This window comes from Cryptomeria japonica, chromosome 10 (genome assembly GCF_030272615.1).
Source record: "Cryptomeria japonica chromosome 10, Sugi_1.0, whole genome shotgun sequence".
Lineage (NCBI taxonomy): Eukaryota > Viridiplantae > Streptophyta > Pinopsida > Cupressales > Cupressaceae > Cryptomeria > Cryptomeria japonica.
The window spans coordinates 307,749,342-307,775,193 of NC_081414.1; the positions used below are offsets into that span (position 1 = coordinate 307,749,342).

General features: G+C 35.8%; 1 protein-coding gene across 4 annotated transcripts in view; it reads right to left on the reverse strand.

The window, feature by feature from the left end:
• The window catches only part of LOC131078953 (uncharacterized), a 247,738-nt gene that overhangs the window by 177,955 nt on the left and 43,931 nt on the right, over positions 1 to 25,852 (reverse strand). For all 4 annotated transcript variants that reach the window (XR_009113892.2, XR_009359261.1, XM_058016803.2 and 1 more), the window contains exon 2: positions 21,880 to 22,005. Coding sequence is in view for 2 of the 4 variants with exons in the window: in XM_058016803.2 (XP_057872786.2) it covers positions 21,880 to 22,005 (126 nt within the window). In the remaining 2 variants the exon portion in view is untranslated. The remainder of the gene's footprint in view (positions 1 to 21,879; positions 22,006 to 25,852) is intronic.

Consider the following 25,852-nt stretch of genomic DNA (forward strand, 5'->3'; position numbering starts at 1 on the left):
CTTTTGATGGTATGGACATGGGGACACTATCAAAATTGGACATGCCACACATGGCGACAAGGAGATTCAATGGTACCCATTCTTTCAATATCAAGCAATGAGTCATTTTGATCCTTTTCATTGGATGGGAAAGGTGAATGAAGTAAAGTTTGGGCACAGGTCGGACCTCGAGGACTATTGGGCTAACGTTGCTGATAACTTTGATGTGAGGAGACTGTGGTCCAGAATTCCATTGAACCTGATCAGGGCATCCGAGGTATTCTGAGTGGCTAACCAAATTGAAGAAGAGAATGAATTCGAGCAACCACATTTTGCTAATTTGAAGAATGAACCTATTGCTCTAGTTGATCGGACAGATTCCGAAAGATCTGACCTGGGTGATCTTATGAGACCTGTGATCAAATACTCCAAATGGTGGGCAGCTCAAAGAACGAAGGAGCTCAAAGCAAGGAACGTTGCCTTCACTTATGATCTCACGAGGACTGATAAGTCCATGTCTTCGAATCATTGTGTGACATCCAGCGGTCCAAGGAATCCAGAAAGTGTTGGATCAAGGAAGAGGAAGGAGCCCACTGAGAACTCAATAAGGGCAAAGGGAAAGAAGATTACTGAAGAAGTAGATGTGAGTACACGACAGAAGTCAAATGAAGGTCATTCAACTATAAGCGCTTCATTCACTGCTCCAGTTAGAGTTTTAATTGATGAGAAAGAGTTGGACAATGAAATGGGAGGCAATGAGATGAGGGTTCCTTCTCCCATAATTGAAGAAATCATGGAGGAACCAGTTAAGGAACCCATTATCACCAAGGTTGTAGAGGTTGAGAACCCTGAACCTGAGACAGAATTCCTAGATGGCATAGTCACTACGCCGAAAGGAGTTGAAGATAATTTTGATGAAGGTGGTATGGAACAATCAACCATCCCTAATTGGTTGAAGGAGAGGATGAAAGTCAAAGTTCCTGAGAAAGTTCACCAAGTAGATAACACAGCGGCACTCTTGGCTAAACTAGATGAATCAAGCAAAATGAGACCACCCAAGTCAGCCAAGAAGTTTTCTTTGATTCAAAGGAACAGTGCAGGATTCAAGACAGTTCAGGTAGCAGTACCAAAAATAGGTAAAACTCAAGACAATATCACTCCTAAGGAATATGAGGTCACTACCTTGGGTAAGACCACTAAGATCCAAGAGGTCTAGGAATTTGATGATTCATGCAATATCATGAAGGAGAGGATAAACAAAGAAGTTGAAAAGCGAAAGAAGCTAGAGGCTGAGAATGAGCAATGGAAGAAATATGTCCAGCATCTAACAAATCCTATTGATAGGGAGGAGGTAGCAGTTACTCCACCCACGCCCCTTCCACGAGAATCAATGAAAGATTATGAAGACATGAAAGCCACTTTCAAAGAAGTCCAAGGATGGACTTTTGATGCCTCGGAGCATGCTGATGTACTTGTCGAGAACCTAGTATCGACATTTGATTCCACCTCTTCCTTATTGAGCGGAATCCAGGACATGGCTGAAGCTTGGGAGGATATTGAAGAAATACAAAACAGAATAATCCCATGCTTGAAGACCATCAGAGGGCTTTCCCAACAGGATCTAGTCGATGGAAAGGTCACCCAACCCAGTGACATATATAATTTCAGCACTTGGTAGTTTGCTTTGGCAGCCAAGGTTGAATCTTTGAGGAAATCAGAGGCTGGATGTTTGGAGATAGAAAAGACTATCAGAAGTATTCAAGACAAAGTCTTCCTCGTGGCAGCCGAGATATTGCAGCAAGATGAAGTGCGAGAGAAACATTTGCATGCGAAGAATCTGAGGGCCAAGATTCAAGGGAACTTCTTCAAAGTTTTAGGGCCGATTCTCAAGGATGATCTCACCAGGATTTCGAGATTTTTGCTCATTGATGAGAACTTCCTAGCACAGGCAGTTGATTGGGAGAACACTCTCGCCACATGTACTGATGACGTGGACATGGTTGATTACCAAATTGGCAGCTTGCCACATGTCACCATGGAGGAAGTTCGACCACTTGTGTCTAGATACATTGAATTCGCAACTTCCAAGAAAGGGAACTAGACACCCACTTCACTGAAATTGGTAGTTGTGCCACTTGTCTTGTTTTCTCTTGTTCAAATTAATAGTTTTAGGAAACCCTAATTAGGGTTTTGATATTTCAATCTGGGCCCTTGATCACTGATCAATCTCGACCATTCAAAACTTTTGTGCGACTATATAAGGTTTCCTCCTCTCATTTGGAGAGAGTGGGGTTTTTGAAACATTGTTACGAGAGGGTCATTTTGGATAATATATTGCTTGTGTTTTTTAGGCTTTGTAATCTCTATTATCTAAATGATTTGCAACGTTTTCAATTTCTTCAACACAATAGATTAGAATTTACTTCAAGTTGTTAGAATGAATGCAAGATTTGATAAGTATTGATTTGTGGTGTATCTTCGCTCATACTTTTGATGAACAGATGATTTTTGTTCATTGTGTAAAGTTGGTCTGAGCTTTCCTTTGTGTATGCTTAACTTCCAGTCATAAGCACATCTCTTGAAGATTGCATCCACTTTGTGTAGTTGTCCTAAGCGAGGCAAAGAAAAGTGTGGTTATTGAGTTCACCTGGTCAATACCGTCTCTTGAATTCCTAGGAGTAGAATAGACCTTCTAAACCCTTATCCTTTTGTCCTTTTTTGAAAGTCTAAACTCGAAAATCCAAAAGAAGAGAGAAAAGAGAGAGAAGAAAGAGCATCTATTGTCAAATTTGTCTAAGTCCTAAATTCGTGAACCATTTTACGTAAGTCCCCCTTGTATTTCAACAATACATCACCAAGGTAGCTACCCAACACAAAGTCACTTGTTCGCATATATAAACCTCGGAGTCACTATATGGTCTTTCTCATGCAATCTTGGCATACGTAGTGATTTTGATCAAGAGAGGGTAGAATGTCCTAGACATTTTGTTCTAATGTTCAGTGAATGATAAAACGTACACCAACAGGACTCATAACTCTCTACAAACTCATTGGACACTAGACTTCACTTTTTTTTTAAATTAAAACTTAATTTGTAATGTCCCCAATCCTAAGAATGAGGATCTCTATATCAATTTCCAACCTCAAGTGGGATTTCAAACTTCTTCATGTTATCACACCTTCCTCCCATTGCCTACCTCCTTGTTAGTATCGAATATTTCAAAACCCTAATCCTCAGCCTCCCACCCCCTAGGTATTTGTGGACCCTTGGACATTATTTTTCCATGAACTCTATATCGCTAACCACCAATCAATGCTCCCTCCAACCAATGCATCCTCTTTGTATGTGTTTCCCTAGACCCCTGTTTTTTAGCATTCCTTTTGCTTGAACCCCACCATTTGAACAAGGAATTTCACCAATCAACATAGCTGACTAGAGACACCATTAATGGGCACAAATTTGAAATGATAAAATTGTTAGAATGTTGTCATTGATGTCAAAGGTGAGATTGTCATTAGTTAAGGAATTGGATAGCTGTGATTTATATTAAAGAGCTTAATACACAATCCAAATGGAAATGCTATAATTAATGTCAAAGGTACAAAGACAAAATTATCATTGATGTCAAAGAAACAACATTATATACAAGCCAACTTGAAATACTTAAGTTGACTGTTAATGAAGTCAACATAGATATATTTAGTTAGAACATGCCACATCAGATTCCTACTAGGATGTTGGAAGTTTCCATCATTGATGTCAAGTGTGGGCAGGATTATTGTCAATGATATCAGAGTCATTGCAAGAACATAAAGGAGAGAAGGTAATCAAGAGAACAGAAAAGTTATGCTGGTCTTTTGTAATGGCATCCATTTCATATAGGTTATTGATGAGTTCTCTTTGGTACCAAGTAACATAACAGATTAGTTGAAATCCTTTCATATTAATTAAAAAATGATTTAAGAATTAATGGAAAGGTAGATTAATATACGACTTATGAAAGAAAACAAAGTTTGCAAATAACAAGTAGTGTGGTTTATAGTATTGATCTAAGATACCAGTTCTTCCCCTTTTGGCTTGGGCCCGGGTCCTAGTTCTTGACCAGTCCTGGTTCTCCCCAGGTTCTCCCAGGAGGACCCGGGTGAACCCAGGCCCGTGGGTTCCCAAAAACGGGGCCCACGGGTCAAAAAAACAATAAAAAACAATAAAAAAGACTTTTTAAAATAGTTTTTTAATAATAGAACTCTAATTCGCCCCTTTATGACTTTTTAAAAAAGACTTGAAACTTGAATATTATCTTTTTTGCAAATTAAGAATATGATATTAGACTTTAGTTATTAGTTTATTGATTACATTTGCAATATATGAATATTTATTGGTGTAGGCAATTATGGATTTATCATTTATGTATGGAAAGTTACATTGTATATTTTATTTTTGTATGGATTGTATATATTGAACATATATATAATATATGTGTATATATATATATATAATTAATATATATGTGTGTGTGTGGACGAACCCGTACCCGTACCCAAGAATTTTATTTTTTTGCAAATCCGCACCCGAATCTGAACCTGAACCGGTAACTTAGGTATTGATTAGTAATGTCTTTCCATGAGGTACTATTTAGAAGATATGACTTAAATGAAGGGTAACATCTCTAACGGAATCGCCTCTCTAGAGGATGATATAAAATGAAAAGGAAGTGTTGATTCTATGATAATATTCAAGTGTGTGCATATGTGTGGAGTAAGAAGAGTAAAATAAAAAGAGTATATTTTGGATAAGTGCATGGAAATTTGAAGATGTATACAGCAGAACAAGAAATTAAGATGAAGCAGATATAAAGAGTATATGTGCAGACATAAAGAAAATTTCTTCAGATATACAAGAGGAACATGAACAGGCTGAATAAGAATATACAGAAGATCATTCCAGATTTGTGAAGGCTTTATATGGGCAGACTTATGATAGTTTTATGACAGAGTTATAGAAAAGAATATGTGCAGATTGGAGAACAGAATGTAAGAGAGTTTTGTGGTAGACTTGTGATCATTCTAAGAAGGTGACTCTAACAATTTGAAGAAGAGAACTATAGAAGATTTGTTGAAGACAATGTAACAGATTTGTGGAGGAGATTTATAGTAAAAGTGTGGATCCATCATCTATTGTAGTAGCAACATTCAAAAGGTGGAAACAAAAATCAGATTTGGGAGTTGGTGCTTCCAGTGGGTTGGTGCTCATGAACTAAGTTAGGGGTTGGTGCCTCTAGAAGGTTGGTCCCTACAAAGCATTGTAAAAAGGAATATATATATATAAGCAATAATTTGCCGTGATTTTCTCCCATTTGGGTTTCCACATAAAACGTTGTGTTATTGTGTTCTTACTATGTGCATGGTTGTTGGAATCTAGTGAATAATACTATCATTGTTGATAAAAGTTTAATTTGGTAAAAATAGTTGTTATACTGATTCACCACCCCCCTCTCAATATAACCTTGTGCTCTTCAAAAATGATGGGAAACATTGGCCCACACTAGTCCTTCAACCTCAACATAAGGTGGATAGCTGCATAGGTTTGGATCATCTTTTAGTATTTTCATAAATTTGTAACCCTAGTTTGAAAGCGTGCGTTCAATTATTGGATATGAGAATGAAAATCCTTAGGTTTTGGAGATCAATGGATGAAAACCCATTGGCTTCCTAGAGTTCAAAGGACAAAACCCTTTTGAATTCTTAAGACCAACTTCATATGGAAGTTGCATCTATGCTTCAAGTTCGAGCTCCTAGAATATAGGAAGATTTCAGCATTTGAGTAATATAATTATATACTTGTAACTGTTGTAGAAGCAAATCTTGTAATCATTACATCAAAAATGTATTGGAATGATATGTTTGAATAAATATTCAGTTCCAGCCAGTAATTTAGATGAATATGTTAGTTAAGAGTCATTACATACTTTAATTAAAAAATGCATCAATTGGAAACCTAACATGTCACTAAAGAAATAAAAATACTCACTTGTCCGTGTTGACCTTATTTTCAGTTGCCCATTTGCTTTCAAAGCGTTTTCACTTTACTTGGTTTTCATTTTTATCTTAAAACAAGCTGAACATTCTTGTGGAAGGAGCTGATAAGGTTGCATTGATAGTGGTTTTGTACCAAGGAGGATTTGGTGTAAGGCCTTGGATTTGAGTTACACATTTCCAACTTCAAGAATCAAGTCAAGTTGAAAATCTTCATTTTTTTTAATATTATTCTTTACATTTCATTTTTCGGAATTTCAATTCCATACATTAAAATCTTAAAAAATAAAAGTATAAGTCAAAACTCTAGGAATATGTTTACAAAAAAAATTCCTTGCATTCTCTTTCCTATCTTTCTTATTCATCTTTTAAGTTTTTGTTACGTTTGTTTAGCTTGATTTCTTTCGTTCTTTAATCCGCACTTACTTTTTTTCTCTATCCATGATGTAGTCTTCAAAATTTTAATATGTTTAATCCAACAACAAAAAAACCCTTCTTAGAAGCATAGTATGCCAAGCACAAAATGAAGGCAAGCGTTTTGCAAATAATGTGGTTCGGAATGTTTTGGAGGCAACATTAATCACCTCAAATACCACCTTGCCCGCATAGTTGGACATGATGTTTTCTAATGCCCGAGTGTTGAACATGAGGTTGTAAGAGAGACAACGAAATTTGTGACAACTCTCTACTTGGCACATTATATCTTATTTATTAAGGTAGGATATACAATTATTTGATAATTATTAATAATTAGCTAAATGAAGGTATTTGTTTAATAATTCAATGACTAAATAGTAATAAATCAATAATTAGGAAAAAATGAATAAATGAGCATAAAATATAATAATAATTAAATATTATCATATAATAAAATAATAATTATTATAAAATATTTTAATAATATTAAATAATTTTTATTCATGCAAATTAAATTTTAAAAAATATACAAATATAATTAAATAAAAAAATTAAGACAATAGTTAAGCAATTAAATAAGTTATTATTGATTTTGTTAAATGGTAGCTAAGTGATTATTAATTTTATTAAAATGTAGTTAAGTGATGATGAAAAATTGTTAAAGAGAAGTTGAACTAAATTGTTTCCAAGATAAGGTCAATTGAAGAACAGCTAAATTCCTAAAATTATTTTGAAGCTCAAGTTAAAAAATGTGTTGCATGGAAAAATAAATTCTTTTATTTTATTTTATTTTATTTATCTTCAACCAATTGAGGGAGATAACTCCTTTGTGGTTGTTTAATTTTAAGTCATCAAGTAGTTATGTAGAGATATTTTTAAATCATTTATTCTTCACCAATTAATGGGCGGTAGAGGTAACTCCTCATTTTCAAATTTAATTTAAAAATATTGTTTTAAGAAAAATAAACAGATCATACCAAACATAGATTAGAAACCAAAACCACATCCTCAACCAAATATGTATTAATAATTTCAAATCTGAAAATAAACTAACTATATATTTTGCAAATAACACCGAAAACTATCTAAACTAGCTAGCTAGTCTTGCACCAAAGAGGCCAATTTAAATGAAAGCTTAAAGAATGTTATTGAAACTGATTTTTTTTATATGAGCAACATATAATCAGGTCTGAAACTGATTAATAACAGAAGCAACAAAAAAATCTCCCAAACTCCAAAATATCAAGCAAAACCCACAAACCATCACTCCCACAATTTACCCAAATCACTTAAAACACCACAAATGTCACTGTTTGACTTCCTAATGGAAAATACAAAATAATAGTCTGCTACAAATATTATAACAGCAGCATACTGCTGTAATGCACCCACAAATAACTCAAAACAACAGCAAACACACAACTATGATCATTAAACCACTCCAAACAACTCCATTAAAGTTCAGCAAACTGAAATAAAGAAACTAACAAATCTCCTATCTTCCTTCAGCCCAAATGCAAACTCTAGATGAGATTGCCCTCTATGAACAAAGGGTTTCCGTCCTCTAACCACCTGCTACTCTGTAATGTCCCCTCTTTTCTAGTCACCATCCAAAAAAGGTAGATTTGCCTGTTAGCCATCTCCGCAGGCAAATGGTGGGGTTAGGAGATGTTTGGCTCACCAGGAGGAGCTATACTTAGTCAATGGAGCATGGTGAAGAATTATTCAATAAAGTTTATAATTAAAGCTTATAAAAGCTTATAAGACTTTCAAAGTTACTTTTTTCTATTAATAGAAAATTTTAATAAAAGTAACTTTATGAAGTTATAACTTTATTTTCACCCCTTGGCTCAATTTCCTAGGCAAGTTTTATAATTTAAAAAGTGGTAATTATATCATGATGAGGCTCCCCTCAAGTTGGTCCCACATTATGGGAGGATATGATTCCAAGGAATCTTTAGAAGATGCCAAAAGAGGTCCGATTTAGGGTTGAGGGGATTAAAAGAGCTTTTGTACGCCCAATTTGGCATTGGAGATTATTGTTTTGTGAGCCATCTTTGCATTTGCAGGTCTGCAACGTTTCTTGCAGGGGTTTGAACTGAATTTGGAGACAGAAATCTTCAAATTTGGGTGAGAGGACGAAATCCCCCTCATCTTTAAGCACATCGATTTGCTTGGGAAGTTCATATCTTGCCAAAAAGGGCCAAAAATCAGAGTTTGACAGCAACAACAGCAGGGTTACAATCTGATTTTCAGATCTAAGCAGGTATTTGGAGATATTTCAGAGTTTTGTAGCAATTTGGGGTCAGCCATTCATACCCTAGCTGAATCATACCACTTGGGACAGCCTGGGACTTCAAAAAAATAAATACAAGGGTATTAACTTGGTTCTTAAGTGCAAAAATTATTGTTAGCAGCTAATAAGAAGAATTCCAATGGTTATTTGATGAAATTGGTTCATACTGGAGCTACAGGAGCAAATCAGTGGGTAGAAAGCACACCAAATTGGAGCCTCTTCTGGGAGAAGTTCAGGAATTGCATTGGATTCAGGATTTCTTCACATATTTGTTTTAGATAATTATTCATTAGGTGAATAAAGCTCATTGGAGTCATTAGTTGCAACTCAAGGTGCTTCATTCAATCTTTCCACCTATTCAAGCCAATAAATCATCTTCAATCCCAGAGTTGGACTCCTAGTAGGCCATTATTGGCTTGGGTTGTTGAAAAATAATCATGTATTTCCATTTGTTAACTGCTGATAAATAAAAGCAGAAGTCTGATCATTTCCAGTCAATTATTTTATGTATTGCAATTGTTATTCATTTTGCATTGTCAAATCCCAAAGCATAAACCTCAAAAAACTCATTCAAAAACACAAAACTCCTTCAAAACCTCAAAGCATTAATACGATGGTCAAAGATTAATACTGAAACAAACAAATCAGAATTGAGCCATCTCCTAGTCAGCATCTTTCATACTCATGGGTTTTCGTCCACAAGCCTTCTACTCCGCTGGGGTTTCATTCATTGAAGAATCTTCCTACAAATTTACAACTATGAGAGAAAAGTGATATCAAGAAAAGTGGACCATTGATAGAGGAAGCCATAAAAAATACACAGCTTGTGGTTGATGACCAAAAAAAATTTTGGCAGAGAAAAGGTAGCAGTATCTTATCAAATGGATGGACAAATGGACAAAATAAGACTCTCCTAAATATTTTAGTGGCTTCTAATGGTGCATTGGTGTTCCTCGAGTCCATAGATGCCTCACACAAGGTCAAAAAGTTGAGACTTTGTGCAACTTATTAGATGGGGTGATCCAGCAGGTTGGTGTTGAGAATGTTATCCAAGTTATCACGGACAACGCACCTGCCTATGTAGCTACAAGTAGACTCCTTATGGAGAGGCATCCTATAAATTCATGGACTCCTTGTGCTGCACATTGCTTGGACTTGTTGTTAGAGGACATTGGCAATATTGAATGGGTGAAAAGTGTGGTTGAAGATGCTAAAAATGTTACCAAATTCATCTACAACCATACTTGGGTGCTTTCTTTTATGAGGAAACACACAAATGGCAAGGACCTTGTGCGACCAAGAGGGACACAATTTGCTAGCTACTTCCCTACATTGCAAAGCATTCTTGGTGCCATTCCTCACCTCAAGCAAATGTTTTTGTCTGATGCTTGGTTGCAGTCTCCATTTTCCATGAAAGCTAAAGGGGAGAAGATTGTAAGTATAGTTTTTTATGAGACATTCAACAGAAAATGGAGAGGAGGTAATCAAGGTAAGTAACAAACACAAACATAGAATTTATACAAGATAATCTATTGTAGTGTCATAAAATTGCGACCCTAGCAATTTTTTACTACATTAGGGTCCTCATGCATGCAAATTCGAATCCTCTAGCCTGATCGAAGACCGGAGATTGCTCAACTTGCGGAAATAGCTTCTTCCTTGGCCTCTGCATCATCCCGTCTGCACTCTGCCCTGGAGAAAGGGGTAGGACAGGGGCGTGGCGCCATGGGCCCCCCTTGGACAAGGGCACCCTGGACAGGGGCGTGGCGCCCCTATCCCTGCCCTATTTTGGGGCAAGACCCTTCCTAGGGTTGCATTGTTGGTTGTGCATTGGGCGGGAAAACTCCCCCGATGTCAATCGGTGACGAAATTCAAATCCACCAACATGTATTTAAGGGGCATTCGTCCTCTCATTTGCATAAGGTGGAAATTCGATAAGTTGGATAGGTCGAAGTTGGAGAGATTCAAGTGTGCACAAGCAATCAAGCATTCAAGCATTCTTTTCCAACATTGAGCATTCTCAAGTCTCCCTTCAAGGCTAGGTGATGCATTCAAGTCAAGGATTCAACCATTGAAGAGGAGATTGATTTCAACATTCAATTCCACACAAGCAGTTCTATCAACATTACTATCACAACCTCCCTTGAGGTGATTTACAATTCAGTCTTTCATTTACATTTACTTGCAAGTACTTTCTTTCATTACTTGGTTAATTCCAAAACTGGGGTTTGACCTAAAGGCAAACCCCCAATCCCAACCCATTTTCCTCTCTTTTATGTGTGTAGGTTGCAGGTACGCAACTGTACTTTTGGATTCGGGCTTCATTTGCAGAGGCAGAAACCCTTTTCGTTTCGCGGATTTTTCGGAGGACCGTGTACGTTCTCGCCACGATCCGAGCAACTTTTCTTCAAATTCGCAGGGCAACTTTGTCTTGACATTTTATTGCCAGATCCAGGTAAAACAGTGCGAGACACGCAATGGATTTCAAAGAATCGATGTTGTTCAATTAATCAAGGAGACAAAGCTCCTTTAAATAGAGTTACAAAGACGATGTTTCTAAAAGAAACAATCGTTAACTAGAGGCGAAATTAGAAACAACTTAAATGACCATTAATAACACAAAGAGAAAGATATTATTCTAATACCCTCCCTTAATGGTCATCGTTCTAATTACCAAGAGAAATAACAGAGAAGGTTGCCCCCTTCTTCTCAGAACACACTGCAACAGAAGACAAGAGCCCGCCACTAACTCTGCCACTTGAGATGAGTCTACCACCAACCCTCCCAGAAACTGCAAAACATCTGGAGATACAACAACACCAACCGTCCAACCTGATGTTGGAGAACTGTCCCTCCCTATAACCAGAGACACCAAGAACAACTGTCACGATTTTGAGGAAAAAATCAGCAAACCCTCCAAACTATTGCAGATGAGCAAGATGCCCAAAAATAGACTACAAATAAGAGACTAGTGCAGATGTTCGCACAACTACTCCAGGTGCGACTAAAAACAGACTGCAGCAAAGTACAATTTTTGAGGAAAATATCATAAACCCTCCCATGATTTTTTTTTTTACAAGGACAAAAATATTTAAAAACCCACAGATAATTTTATAGGACAAAATTATTAAAACCCCAGATTTTTTCATGGGAGAAAAATATTAAAACCCATCAGAATTTTTTTTTAGGTAAAAAAATATTAAAAACCGAAACAAACATCGATGCCTATAAGCCATCTTCACGCTTTTCGAGGCACGAAAAACGAGGTACTGAGAAGATGCTAAGTGCACAAAACCTGACTGCCTTCCAACATCAAGTTGGTCCATGACACCATCTTGCATGTTTCCCAATGCACGGAAAACGAAAAAAACTGAGAAGAGGTGCTGGCACAGAATTCAAAAAATTCGAATACCAATGCAAGAACAGAGGCAGATGCAAGTACAGACTTCAAAAAATGAAGTACGGCGGGCACGAATTTCAAGAAAAAAATTTCGGCTGACCCAAAAAAATCCGAAGACAACCCAGAAAGAATCTGCTGTCGGAATCTGGATCCACTGGCTTGACAATCGAGGCACCCTGAAAATTCTGACGACGACCCAGTTGAGATCTCGAAAAACCCACCACAAATCTGTGCTCAGAAAAAAATTTCAATTGAATCTAGAGGGTCAAAACCCTAGCCGAAAGTCAAAAAATGCGAGTTTGACCAAGTTGCACATTGCAGAAAAAATGGTGGGTCTGTACCACGCCGAAAAATGCCAAAAACCCTCGCCAGACAGACGCAAACAGGAAGAATCCCATTACACGGCATAAACACAATCCAAAACAGACTTTTGAACAAAAAATTTTTGAAAATCTGCAGCAAAACTAAGAGGCCCAAAAAATCTCGGAAAAGAATTCACAAATTCTTTATTCAGGCTTTGATACCATAAAACAGTGCGAGACACGCAATGGATTTCAAAGAATCGATGTTGTTCAATTAATCAAGGAGACAAAGCTCCTTTAAATAGAGTTACAAAGACGATGTTTCTAAAAGAAACAATCGTTAACCAGAGGCGAAATTAGAAACAACTTAAATGACCATTAATAACACAAAGAGAAAGATATTAGCACAACTTCATCCCATACTCCGATCTCAAATCATAATCAGTTCTTTGTCACTTTTGCACTACATAATTCAATCAATTTCCTTTCCAAATCAAACAAGAAAGAGGGGATCAACTTAGCATTCCCAATTCATTCAGAATTCAATCTACCATCTTCATGTGGAGAGATTGAATCTAGTGAATTATCCTCTCCTCTTTCTAATGTAACATGGTGAAAAGTGTTTGAATGGTAATCAATAGTGAGGCTCTCATCTCTCTTTGAGGGAAAGGGTTGTTTTCCTCTTGATCTATCATTCACCATTTTCCCACCATTACATCCATTTGTTGTTTTTTATTTTGAGAGGTTAATTTTCTAATAATTTAAAACTTGTTTTCCCTTTTTAGGTGATGGAACCTTTGGTTACGGATCTTTGTATTGTGGATGGAGAGGGCATGCCAATGGGTTTCATTTATGAGAAATGCAGCTAGGATCTACTATACTAATCCAGCCTCACAGTTAAAACTTCAATTACAATGTTTAAGGGCTCCAACCTTAAGGAGTCACCAAACCCCTATTCTAAGAGCACCAACTCTCAAATCACAATTCAATAAACCCAGGCTCCAACTCAGCACTCCTAAAGTACCAACTTTGAGAATGTTACAATTACAAAAATATTACAGATTTTAACTTCAGATGCACCATTTACAACAATAGAAATATAGACAAACTTTTGCAGTCTGATTATCATTAACTTTCAGATATTTTATGTAATGGTGTACTTCTAATAACAAAAGTATTGTCAATAATAACCTGCAAACTGGAAACTGTCAATTTTATATCATTGGGAATGAGATACGCATATTGCCCATATAACAACAATCAGAAAATTCAAACTGCCAATGTTATACCTGAATCATGAATCTCAACAAGGCTTATTACCAGTCATAACATCCCATAGTAAATAATCTTTCTTGTTTATAACGGCATTGTTCAACTTTAAAAGGAATTACTTACAGACATATAAAAGCAACATACTTCTGATGAACAACATCACCCTTCAGATATCAGCAAATATGTCCTCAGAATACTTTATATCTTTTCAAACAAGACTTCTATTAGAAATGATATCTTCTCATTTCATCCACCGTATATAATCTTTTCAAGCAATACATATTCTTCACACACACAGCATGATGCCTTCTTATCTCTACATCAAAAATTTTCTATTAATGATAACCTTTTATTGCAATCACAACACCCCATCAACTTCAAGGCAATGAATAAATAGTATTTTCTTTATCTCTTATCGAGTGTAGAAGTAGTTGGGAAAACCACCGAATAGTTTACTAACTTCTCCAGCCAAACTATTGAACTTACAAAAATAGTTCGTTTTGCAAAACACATGTATGCTATTGAAGCAAATTAAAAGTAAGTAACCGAAAGACAAACTGAACATAGAGGTGGCAGATAGAACCGTTTCATTACACAATCAATGGCAGACATAAAAGTCTTTGCAGATCAAATATATCTTTGTCCTGACTTGTATCCAACGATTTAGACAAAGAAATGATTTTCCAAACGGACTATGCATGAACTCATCAAATACAAAACACAAGTATAAAGACCAAGTCCCTACAACAAATTCTATATTCGTTTCATCACAGGCTCCAACATGATATTCAATACATTTCTATTTGTCTACATCAGTTTGTCTCCACGTACATTCAAAATTCCAAGAATATAGAAGACAATATAATCTCAGTGTTTGTGAACAGAAGTTTCAACTCTCCTCTCAGAAAAAAACCTATATGGGGGCAAGTAACAAAACTACATATATATGCTGTCAGCAAGAAGCAGCAGGAAGTTGTGGTTCAATATTTGTCTTGACTCATTATCGTAAAATCTCCTCTTCATTCAAACAAGATCGCTTCAAGTCTCTTCATCGAGTGTGTTGTGATGTATTATGTTCTGGTAATAGTGATGAACCAAATATATTGGAATAGAAAATTTCTCTAAATCTATCTGTAATACTTTTGCAATGTCTTACGTGGATTTTCTATATCTATATTGTGACATCAATGACAAATATCGTAACAATTTTGAATAATAGTAGAGTTCCTAGTGTGAAATATATGGTTCAGCAAAGCAAGGACATTATGGAGACTCTCAAGGAAAACTTACAACACGCTCAAAACCAACAGAAATCGTATGCTAATAGGCACCGCACTGAAAGGTCATTTGAAGTGGGGGACATGGTGTTTTTAAGGTTGCAGCCCTATCGAGAGTCCTCAATTAAAGGAAGTGGAGCGTAAAAGTTGAAACCATGTTTCTATGGACCTTACCAAGTCACTAGGAAGATTGAGCGGGTAGCTTATGAGCTGGAATTACCACCTAACGGCAGAATTCACAATACCTTCCATGTTTTTTTCCTTAAAAAAGCCCTTGGACAGTTGATTACCCCTTGAATAGAATTACCCCCACTCCACTACAAAGGCATATTAACCTTGAACCCAAGACAGTGTTGAATGTGAGAAAGAAGAGACTAAGGAACAAGGTGATTCCAGAATACTTGGTAAAATGAAAAGCGCTACCACCAAAACATGCAACTTGGGAGTGGATAGAGATCTTTGAGCGTCCCAATCTGATATTGCTTGACGTCAAGCAATTAGAGGATGGGAGGACTGTGATGAGCTCGTTGTGATGAGGCCAATCGGCCAACCCACCGGTATTTTTTAACACCCATCCCTTTTGTGTTTTTTGTTAATATTTTTTGGTTATCTTGGAAGTGTTCCCGTGACTTGGCCTGCAACCAACATTTGGGCAGGGGTGACTGTAATGTCCCTAATAAATAATTGCTAAAAAGATTAAAACGATATTAATTATCTTATATTATCCTTCCATTTGTTAATATAAATAATTAATATTTCATGAAAGCACGTTAATAAAGTGAAAGCATGTTAATAAGTTTTTATTTTAATAAAAGCTCCGTAATTAGTTTCTAACTTTTACTGGAATAACCAACTTTGGCAAATAAAAGATGGCATTAGGAGACTCTAAGGCAGGGAAGAAAGGAAGAGAATTGAAATCCGCGTGTGGAAGCGCATCGAAGACAAGATTACCTTTCGTCAGTTTTAACCGACCTATTGGTTTCAGGATACGATAAGAGGCATCATCATTGGTAGGAAGTTTGAGTGAAGTCTCCTTGGTGTTAAATTCGGAAATCACAGTTTGCAAATATGAACTGCGTTGGGAGATACCCGTGATTCAGCACCCCTCACTTTAATACAAACGGCTAGTAATCTGCAACGCAACCCTGTTACATAGCCGTGGAATCTTCAGTGAACCGATATCGGGATTGATAGCACGTGGCAGAAGTAATGGCACTGCCGTGTCTGATAGAAAGTAAATACCACGTAGGAGATGCGGAGGAATATATCGTGCGTGCTACCCACGAAGATGTAGAAGTTCGGGAGTAACCTGGTAACGGTGCAAGACTGGGAAGTGAATGTGGTTGGAAGAATATCCTCCTGGTTATTACCGGTAATTGGGAAACTCATGAAACAGCGACTCAGCCATCTTGACAACATCGTGAAGTATAACTGGCAATCAGACTACCAGGTGCATTGTAAAATAAACTCACTCCTTCGTTTTCTAGTAGAATAAATTGCTATCTATATCAGTGAATTGGGATGAATCTGGTCTATCAGTGGTTGTTCCATAAAATTAGAATTTTTGTGCAATGTATAGAACAGTCAAATAAAACTAAAGATATTTTGAAACGTTAATTGCTATCACCTGGCTATACAATCCTCTGTTGTATTGGGGTATACCATTGAATGGAAATAAGTCTAGTTAGGGGAATTTTACAGTGAATTAAGTCTGATTAGGGAATTTTACACCTTTTGTGTTTTTTGTTAATATTTTTTGGTTATCTTGGAAGTGTTCCCGTGACTTGGCCTGCAACCTTGTTGCCAAGTCAATCCAGGTAAGGTGAGACTAATCCTCTAGGCCACACCATAGCTTGCAGGGGACCCACACTCGGCATGGCTGGTCAAGCCAGCTTTTTCATCCAAACGAGGTTTGAACCTACATGGATCATCAGTGTCTTTCAACGGCTTGACCAACCGGTCTACCCCAAAGTCAATGTTTTTTGTTAATATTAATAAGTTGAAATTTAAATAAATGAAATTATTATAAATTTCATATTTTGGGTCCTTTTGGGAAGACCTTTCAACAATGATTAGTTTAATATAGATAATCTTTTATTTTGGTATTTTGGCCAACTTGAGGTTGGTTGTCTCTCCTTAAATCAGCACCACAAACGCCTATTTAAAGGAGTTGTTTGAAGGCTTTTGGTATGCTTGGATGATCACATGTTTGCCTATACACACGAATTAGTTCAAGCCAATAATCCAGGCCATTAGTACGTTGGGACATAGCCCTATCCTTGCGTTTGTCAATTCGAGTATTCCAATCAACATATTTCATCTAACTTTTTATTTTCCCTTGAATTCATGAACAGATAGAAGGTGAAGACTTGAAGTGAGATAAGGTTGTGATATTCCAAGAGGACAAATCGCAGGTCAACTCCTTGCAACTGGAAACGATTTGTTCATGATTTGCCTTTGTCTACGACAAGACAAAGCCTAATTAGGAACGATAGGATCAATACCAAATGATATATGAATTGAAGTGTTGTAGAAGAACACAAGAATCGTAGGCTCAAGGAGGAGAATTTCCAGAAATCATAAGGAAGCTTTTTGAACCAGGAGGATAATCTTGTGGCTAGAGTAACTAGCCTCTCTGGTAGAAGCCTGTCAATCTGTATGTTATTGCTTCCTACCTACTTCCAATAGACAAGTGTGCTTTTGGGTGGAAGTCCCAGGTGTTGGAATTTTTGTCATTGATGTCAAGTTTTATTCAAGGTTTAATTGAGTTGTCTTCTTGCTACCTTGAACTGCTTGAGCTCCTTGCCTTCTTGCCTAAGGTTCTTGGCTATCTACTTGAGCTATTTGTGTGCCTGTTTGTCTGACTCGGCTATTTATTTGTCTACTACCTGTGCCAAATCAGATTGTATGCCAGCTCATGGTTTGAATATTCTATGGGGCTTGTTTCATGTGAAATATTTAATTTGGTGCTATTATTGTGAGCCTATTTCTAGAGTAAAGGCATAGTTTCATCCATTATTAAAGAAGTTTAATGTTGCGGTTTAGAAATTATGAATAGCTCTGACTTTCTAGGCAGCATTTCTTTTGGGCATAAGGTTACTAAAATATTGTGACTTATGCATATAATTATTGTGTTCTGATCTGTGTCGTTTATTACTGGAGGCGATTTTTTTTTCTGGCAACGTTTTTTTGAAAATGTATGGTGCGATGCCATTATTTAGAGAGAGTTTGTGGTTCCTCATATTTGTAATGTTTTCTCAGAAAATTTATTTACTTGCTCAAGTAGTGGTATATGTGGAACAGGTGACATGTTCTGATCAAAATTTAATTTTCATTAAGTTTGGCAGTCGATTCATATGGAAATTTTATTCCCTTGATTCGAGCATTTTCTTTTATTTTGGTTGTGTGGACTCATGCAAATTATATACTTTTAGTCCAACGTTTTGTGGTGTGAGCTGGCATGTTTGAAGGAGTCAGCATATTATATTCTCAGCAGAGTCCATGGAAACATGTAATTAAAATCGTCGGTGGTAACATTTTATACAATTTTTAGTGTGTTGAACGTATATGCAGGGAGGGACATTTTTTTTTTGATATGGGCAGTATGGTGTATGTTGTGAGAGACACAGAGAAAAATAAGAACTCGGAAAATATATTTTTTGGTGTTGAATAGGGGTTGGGTTTATTGTTTTTTATCACTGTGAACATTATTAGACAAGTTGAGCTAGATAAGCATTTTTAATACAAACCTAGAGTGATGCTATTAATAGAGGGAAAAGCGCAAATTTTGTGATAACATCTCTTATATTGTGGTTGTAGAGATATTATTATTATGATGTGTTGGTGTGCAAAAATGGAGATATGTGGTTCATGACATGGTTAACTTCTTTGAACATTTTTTTTTTCTGTCTCTCTTCGGAAATTGTGAGGCTCATATTTTGGTTACTACAAAGTCAAGTCTCGAGGTGATCTTTATCTATGACATGAAGAAACAAACAATTAGTGTTGAGTGTGTTCGAATCTATTAGAGGACATTGGAAATTCTTTAATTCCTTGCATGAATATTGTTGAGAAGAGTTTGTGAAAGTTCCAATATAATTTTCAGACGTTGATCGATTGTGGAAACTGTTTAAAGAAAGCCTAAGGAATTTCAAAAATAAAAATAGTGATTAGAGGTTGGTGCCTTGTCAATTCAACGTTGGTGCTCTTACGGAGGTTGGTGCCTCTGTTGTGAAGAGTTGGTGCTCTTGGAAAGTGAATGCTTGCAATGAGTTGTAGCTCACTTATGTAATCTAGGTTGTAGCCCATTATTTTGAAGTGAATAGAATTCTTTGATGTCGTGGTTGTTTACCCGAAAGGGTTTTCCACGAGAAACACTTGTGTTATCTTCTTATTGGTTGTTCTTTGAATTTGTTTTGACTACATATTGATTTTAAAGTTTTAATTTCTTCAAATACTGATTCACCCCCCCTCTCAATATTTGTTGTGTGCTTCTTAATTGGTATCAAAGCAGATGCCTTCTGTTAAAGCTTAATAGCTTGAGGGTTGATCCTGTTAGCACGCTAAGATGAATGCACTTGAAGGTCTTGCAACAAATAGAGCTCCTCTATTTGATGGCTCTAACTACGCTTTTTGGGGTGTCAAAAAGCGAGCATACTTGATGTTTCTTGGTTTTGATGTCTGGAATTGTGTGGTGACAGGCTATACAGTTCCTCAAAATCCTCCATCCACTGCTGATGAAAAGAAAGCTTTTGAAAGCAACGCTAAGACTATGAATGCAATACTATGTTGATTGTCAGAATCTGAATTTGTTAAAGCCATGCACTGTGATACTGCTCAAGCTATGTGGAATAAACTTAAGAATGCCTATGAAGGAGAAGAAAAGGTGAAGAAAGCCAAGCTATAAACTCACAAGATGCAATTTGAAAGTCTGAAAATGAAAGAAAAAAATGTTGCAGCCTATTTTCTAAGTGTAGATGAAGTAGTGAATTCTCGTAAGGGTCTTGGTGAGAAGGTTTATGATAGTTTAGTTATTCAAAAAATCTTAAGGTCTTTACCTTTAAGTTAAAGATTTGATGCAAAGATCTCAGCCATAGAAGAGATGGTTAATTTTGATAAATTGTCCATTGACAAGCTCTATGGTATATTGACATATGAGATGAAGACAAACACAGAATCTTCAAAAAAGGAGTGCCTTCAAAACTTCAAAGAAAGCCAAACAAAAGGAGCAAGCTTCAAGTGATAGTTTGGATGATGATTCAGACTCAGAAGAAGCTTAGTTCATGAAAAGGCTGAAGGACTTCAGCAAACAAAAGATGAAGATGTCTCACACTTCAGCAAGGTGTGTTTCACACTTCATTATAAGGTGCACCCTTTTGAAATAGATGATCCCCAGTATATGATATTTTCACACTTCTTAATTTGAAATCAAATATTTTCTGATACAGTGCACACCTATGCTTTATGCACACACCTATCTACATAACCCATTGACTCTGTGCACAAAACTATGCACAGTCGCAATTTTTCTCTTGTTTGAAATTCGTAGTCAGCTTCTAATCAAAGGCAACCATACGTATCAGGCACGAGTTCAAAAATAGAAAGAGGCCGGCTCCAAAGGCACACAACTATTTACAGTAGGGCACATTTTGATGTTTGAAAATGTGTCTCCAGTAGCTCTAGATGCATGATTATTCATATCCTTGTGAATTTGCTTGTCAAAAGCCTCTTCTTATCCTTTCTAGCACTCTATATGTCAGATGCACATGGGACATGAAAATTGGTTAATCCCTCTCTATGGTGTGTAACTATATATTAATATGGAAACTTGGACACAGATTGTAGATTGTTCCCCTTCTACTCATGTCGTAGGTTAGAGAATATGTAAACTGGTTTGACAAAAACCTGGTCTCTTTCTTTTGAGCACACACCAATCAACTGCACATGTAATTTTTCTATTCATTCTGTGATTTTTTTCTGTCATTCCTTTACAAAGTATCTTCCATAGAATTGCTTGAACAACAAAGCATGACAGACTTGACAAAACAAGAACATGACTATTTGAATTGACACAAAAATGAGGTTTTTTACTTTGGAACTTGATACAATACAAAAAACTTGTATGGGTACACCATACAACACACCCAATTGCCACTTTTGCAAATTTTGAAATGCTAGCATTCCTAGACCAAAATCAGAACTTTGGCACTTCTTTGTTATTTTTTAATTTATTTCACCAAAATTGGAACTTTGACACCTGTTTGTTCTTTGGCCGTAATTTTCAAATTCCAGCTCCATTTTTCACCCCATTTGAAGCATTAGAAAACTATTTAATTATCTATTGGAAGGCATTGATTTTCTTTCCATGTAAAAGAAAAAGGAAGAAGAGCAAAAGTACTTCAAAGACAACAAATATGGAAAGAAATACCAACATTTAAGCAAAAAAAATGTCTTAGAAGGGGAAAAAATTCTGTAGGGGTACAACAAATATGTATAGAAAGGAGCGTATAATAACTTCTCTAGGGAAATTTTAACTTTTATGAAAGTGCTATTACAATATTTATATTAAAAAGCAGCCAATTAAATTCTTACAATCTAAGGTTGAGGCCTTAATTGTTACTTCTTCTAAATAAGTATAGATGCATCAATTAAAAGACATCCTAAAATGTACTTGTGACATTCATTAAAAGTTTAAACCACAATCTCATATTAGTTAGTGATTTTGCAATCCAAGCAATAGTTAACATACTTTCTGACTGCTTGTAAAATAATTGTAATTAGGGAGGCCATGCAATAATTAACAAGCATTGTAGCTACTACTTATCAAACTAACATTCAGAAGGTTGCCACACTAACCAAAATTCAATTGATTCGAATAATTTGAAATATTGGTATACAACCAACCTTATTCAAATATGAAAATAGTATGTCCCACTTTGACATGTGCCTCTCCACTAACAAAGCCAAAATCATCTCAACAACCTTTCGTTCCCATTTACGATCATTAGTGAGAAATACATTCTTTACCAACTGCAAGGCACCAAAGAATATTATATCACTTTGTAAAGGATATGGAGTATGGATGAACAACCAACCAAGTATGAACCTTAAAACAAAATAATGCAATAATAACAAAGATTAAGAATCCCATACTAAAGATTTAGCCTTGCTTTATAAACTCACAAATTTGAACCTTGAAAAAAATCAGCTTGGTTGCAAAAGAAGATTATCACATACATAAGAAGGTATGAGCTTGAATAGGTGCTAAATGGACAAAGGAGACCAGTAAAAGAGATGAAAGATATTACCATCAAGATGCTAGAGTAAACACATGGGCATAGAAAGGCATGACAATTTAAAGTGCCACAAAAAAAGATGAAAAGTAAGATCTAAACTACATCTACAATGACTAAATTTTGCCAAATTTGAACTGAAAATTACATTGCAGACAATTACCATGGGGAAAAGAATCTTCAATTTGCAAGGAAAAAACATTAACTATAAGAAAGAAATGGAAATCAAATATGTCAACCATAGGCAAAAAAATCATTCAAAGCATTTAGCAATGCATTCTTGTAAGTTGCCAATGGACCTATCCATCCTAGTGCAACTATGAATAATTACTCAATGTTGCTTCAATGGCCAATGATTAAGATAAGAAAATAATACAATCGAAACTTCCTATCATCTGTGGGCCATCACTAAGTGTAAATTTAACAGGAACAACTAACTAAAAAAACCAGATATACACAAACAAACTCAGTTGACAAACAACATTGAACCAATCTCCCCAATTACCAAACATATAGCAATACGTACATCTAACAACAAGAAAGAATATATATTCAAAAGCTTGTCTTGGATACCAAGCCCAACAATTTTGATAGATCATCACAAGTAGTTCAGTTCAAGTTGTGTAATGAATCGCCGCATGATTATATACTTCCCAAAACCTGGTATATCACTTGTTCCATGAATCATGGGAAACACATATTAACCCATAAACTGTTGATGATTTATAGCTTCAGTCGGAGAAGTCTCATATGTATAGGTAATGCATATTATCGTTGATATGAATATATACATATTAATATATGTAATAATAATAAGTGTCATTATTATTATTATATATACGAATATCTATATATACATAATTTATATTTATTACTGTATCTATAAGTATCGATTATATTGATTATTTCATTTGATCAATATAAATCGACTCTCTACATGAAATAGTTCGATATATATTTATCGCTGTGCATATCGACTTTAGTCGATCTCTTTTCAAAGACGATTATGGAAATCGTTACTTGCACGTAACAGTAATGATTAGCGATTTGAAGAATCGTTTTAAACGATTAAGAGGAATCGGTGTTTGATTATCAACCGAATAAATAACGATTAGGTATCATTGTCTTGCATAACCTTAGGTGTAGAGACATCTCAATGAAGAGACATGTCTCCATGTACGTGGAGGCATGTCTATTCATCGACATGTCTCCACGTACATAGAGGCATGTCTGTCCATTGACATGCCTATACCGTAAGGTATATATCATGGTGCAGTTCGAGTTTAATAGGCAAGTACAGTAATCATAAGTGCAAGCCTTTTAGATATCGATCTGCTTCATTCAGCAGACTCCCATATACATTACGCATTAAGTTGTGTTCCCTTCACATGTGCAGCAACCTGCACTCAAGAGTTCATTGTCATATAGTTTAGTAAGAATTAAGTATTAAAAAAAAAATTATTCACATATCTAATCTGATCCAAACTTTAACATAAACAAGAAGGGGAAAAAATGTATATTTCCTTCTTATACAGTTCAATGATGGAGAAGAAATGGGAAGCATGCTATTTTTCATAAATTAAAACTGAAGGAACTAAGTGGATGTGAGTATAACATGAGGCAACCATAAATGTAACTACAAATGAGGTAAGGTAATAAGAAATAGCAGAACAGTAAAGGTCATCGTGCAAGGAGGGTTTGCAAACAATCTCTACAAATCATCTTGGCCAAATCTATATAATTCACAAGCTCATGCACTAACTTTGAAGGTTATGTTCATTTTCAACATTTTAATAGTGCTTTAAGATTCCATAAAATTGGGATGATGAATGTTAATAAGTAAATTCAACCTAGCCAACTTCCTACAAGAGTATTAAAATCCAAGTTCTCATTCATATGCATTTTCAGCCACAATGATGAACAAAGTCCTACACTAAAATTTACTAGAGGAACAAAAATCACTCTTTCTTGTGTTTTTAACTTGAGTATACAAACAGATAGAATAGAACTTCATCTTAGTTTTGTAGGACTAAGTAGATTTATAACTTTCCTTACCAATGGAGTGGGCACTTATTTTACAATGTGTTTGTGATGTATAAACAGAATACTCTCCAACACAAAGTAGTCTCCTTTGCTTCTAATCTACATGTGATTGCAATTGATATAATAGGTTATTTGTGACTCAATTTTGAGCAAGAACATCATTTGTTATTGTAGAAGCAAGCAAGAAAAAAAATATATATATCTCAATGTCCATAAACAACCAAAGTAGGTCAAGGAAAATCCATATCACAAGAACTTTGCAACAAAAAATCTAAAATAAAGTATCTAAATATACATCCAAGTAGCAACAAAAACATGAAAGAGGTAGGTAAACCCCAAAATACTGCTCTGCCATCACCATGCGTCTACTCTAAGTGCCAAGATCAAAGTGAACCCAAAAAAAGGGATGGGAATGCGAACCTGAAGCCACCGCTCAACTAGAGATAATAAAGAACCTTGGGTCCCAAAATTCAACGGAGTTAAAAGTATTTGCAATTGCAGATGTGAGAATTTGAATGCAAGGCAGTTTAATGGTCAAGTCTAGACTTGAGAGCATATTTTACAGGACATTGATCAAAGACTTGTGAGATCAAGAGCCAATACCAAGGGTTACTGGCGACGAGGAACAAACAGTGATGAAACTAGGCCACACCATAATGCTACTGATAAAATAATTAAAATCACATCATGTAAGTTATGCAATGACCAGCTATGAGAGGTCAATGGACAAACAAAAACAAAGTGTATGGGACATGCATAGATTTCAAAATATGAATTTTGGCACTGAAGACATTATGAGTTTTTCCTTAGGTATAGACATAAAGCATTTAGGGCTTCAAAGACAAATCTATAGGCTACCATCAAAGGCTACTTGAGCTTGATCTAGACAGAATAGAGAAACCACAAGACACACAAACATGCTTACATGATAAGATGACATTTAACCTCCGTGAGATCATCTCAAATCACTTTATCTTCTATATGGGGTAACCAAAGCACAAGAGATGAAAGTTCATAGAAACGAGAGGCTGCCAGCAAAAGCAACAACTGTGATTTTTCTCCTAGACAATATAAAGAATAAAGAGAACATGGAGGAGGACAAGTTGCCAAAGGCTATAATTATAGAAGAACTAAACAGAAGAAAGAGGACATGGATGAAACAAAACAAATTATGGATGAGAAAGTGGGATGTCAACCTACAAGAATACCCAACCACCAACTAAGAGATTAAAACCATGTGAGCAAAAATTAAAACAAGCATGTGGAAAAAGCAACCCAAGAGGAAAAAGCAATACTGTATGATTGAGTTCAATCCCACATATGTACATGACCAAAAAAACATACATAGGGGTGAAAGTCAAATAGAAATGAAGATGCTCATAGTCCAGCTTGTTAGCATTTTAATTTGTTTGTTGTCAGATAGCACAAAATGAATAGCATATACAATAGAACTATTCTTCAAATTATAAGGGGAGGCTCCCTAAGATCTAACTAAACTTGAAATCTAAAACTAAAAAAACAAAATTTACTAGTACGCACAC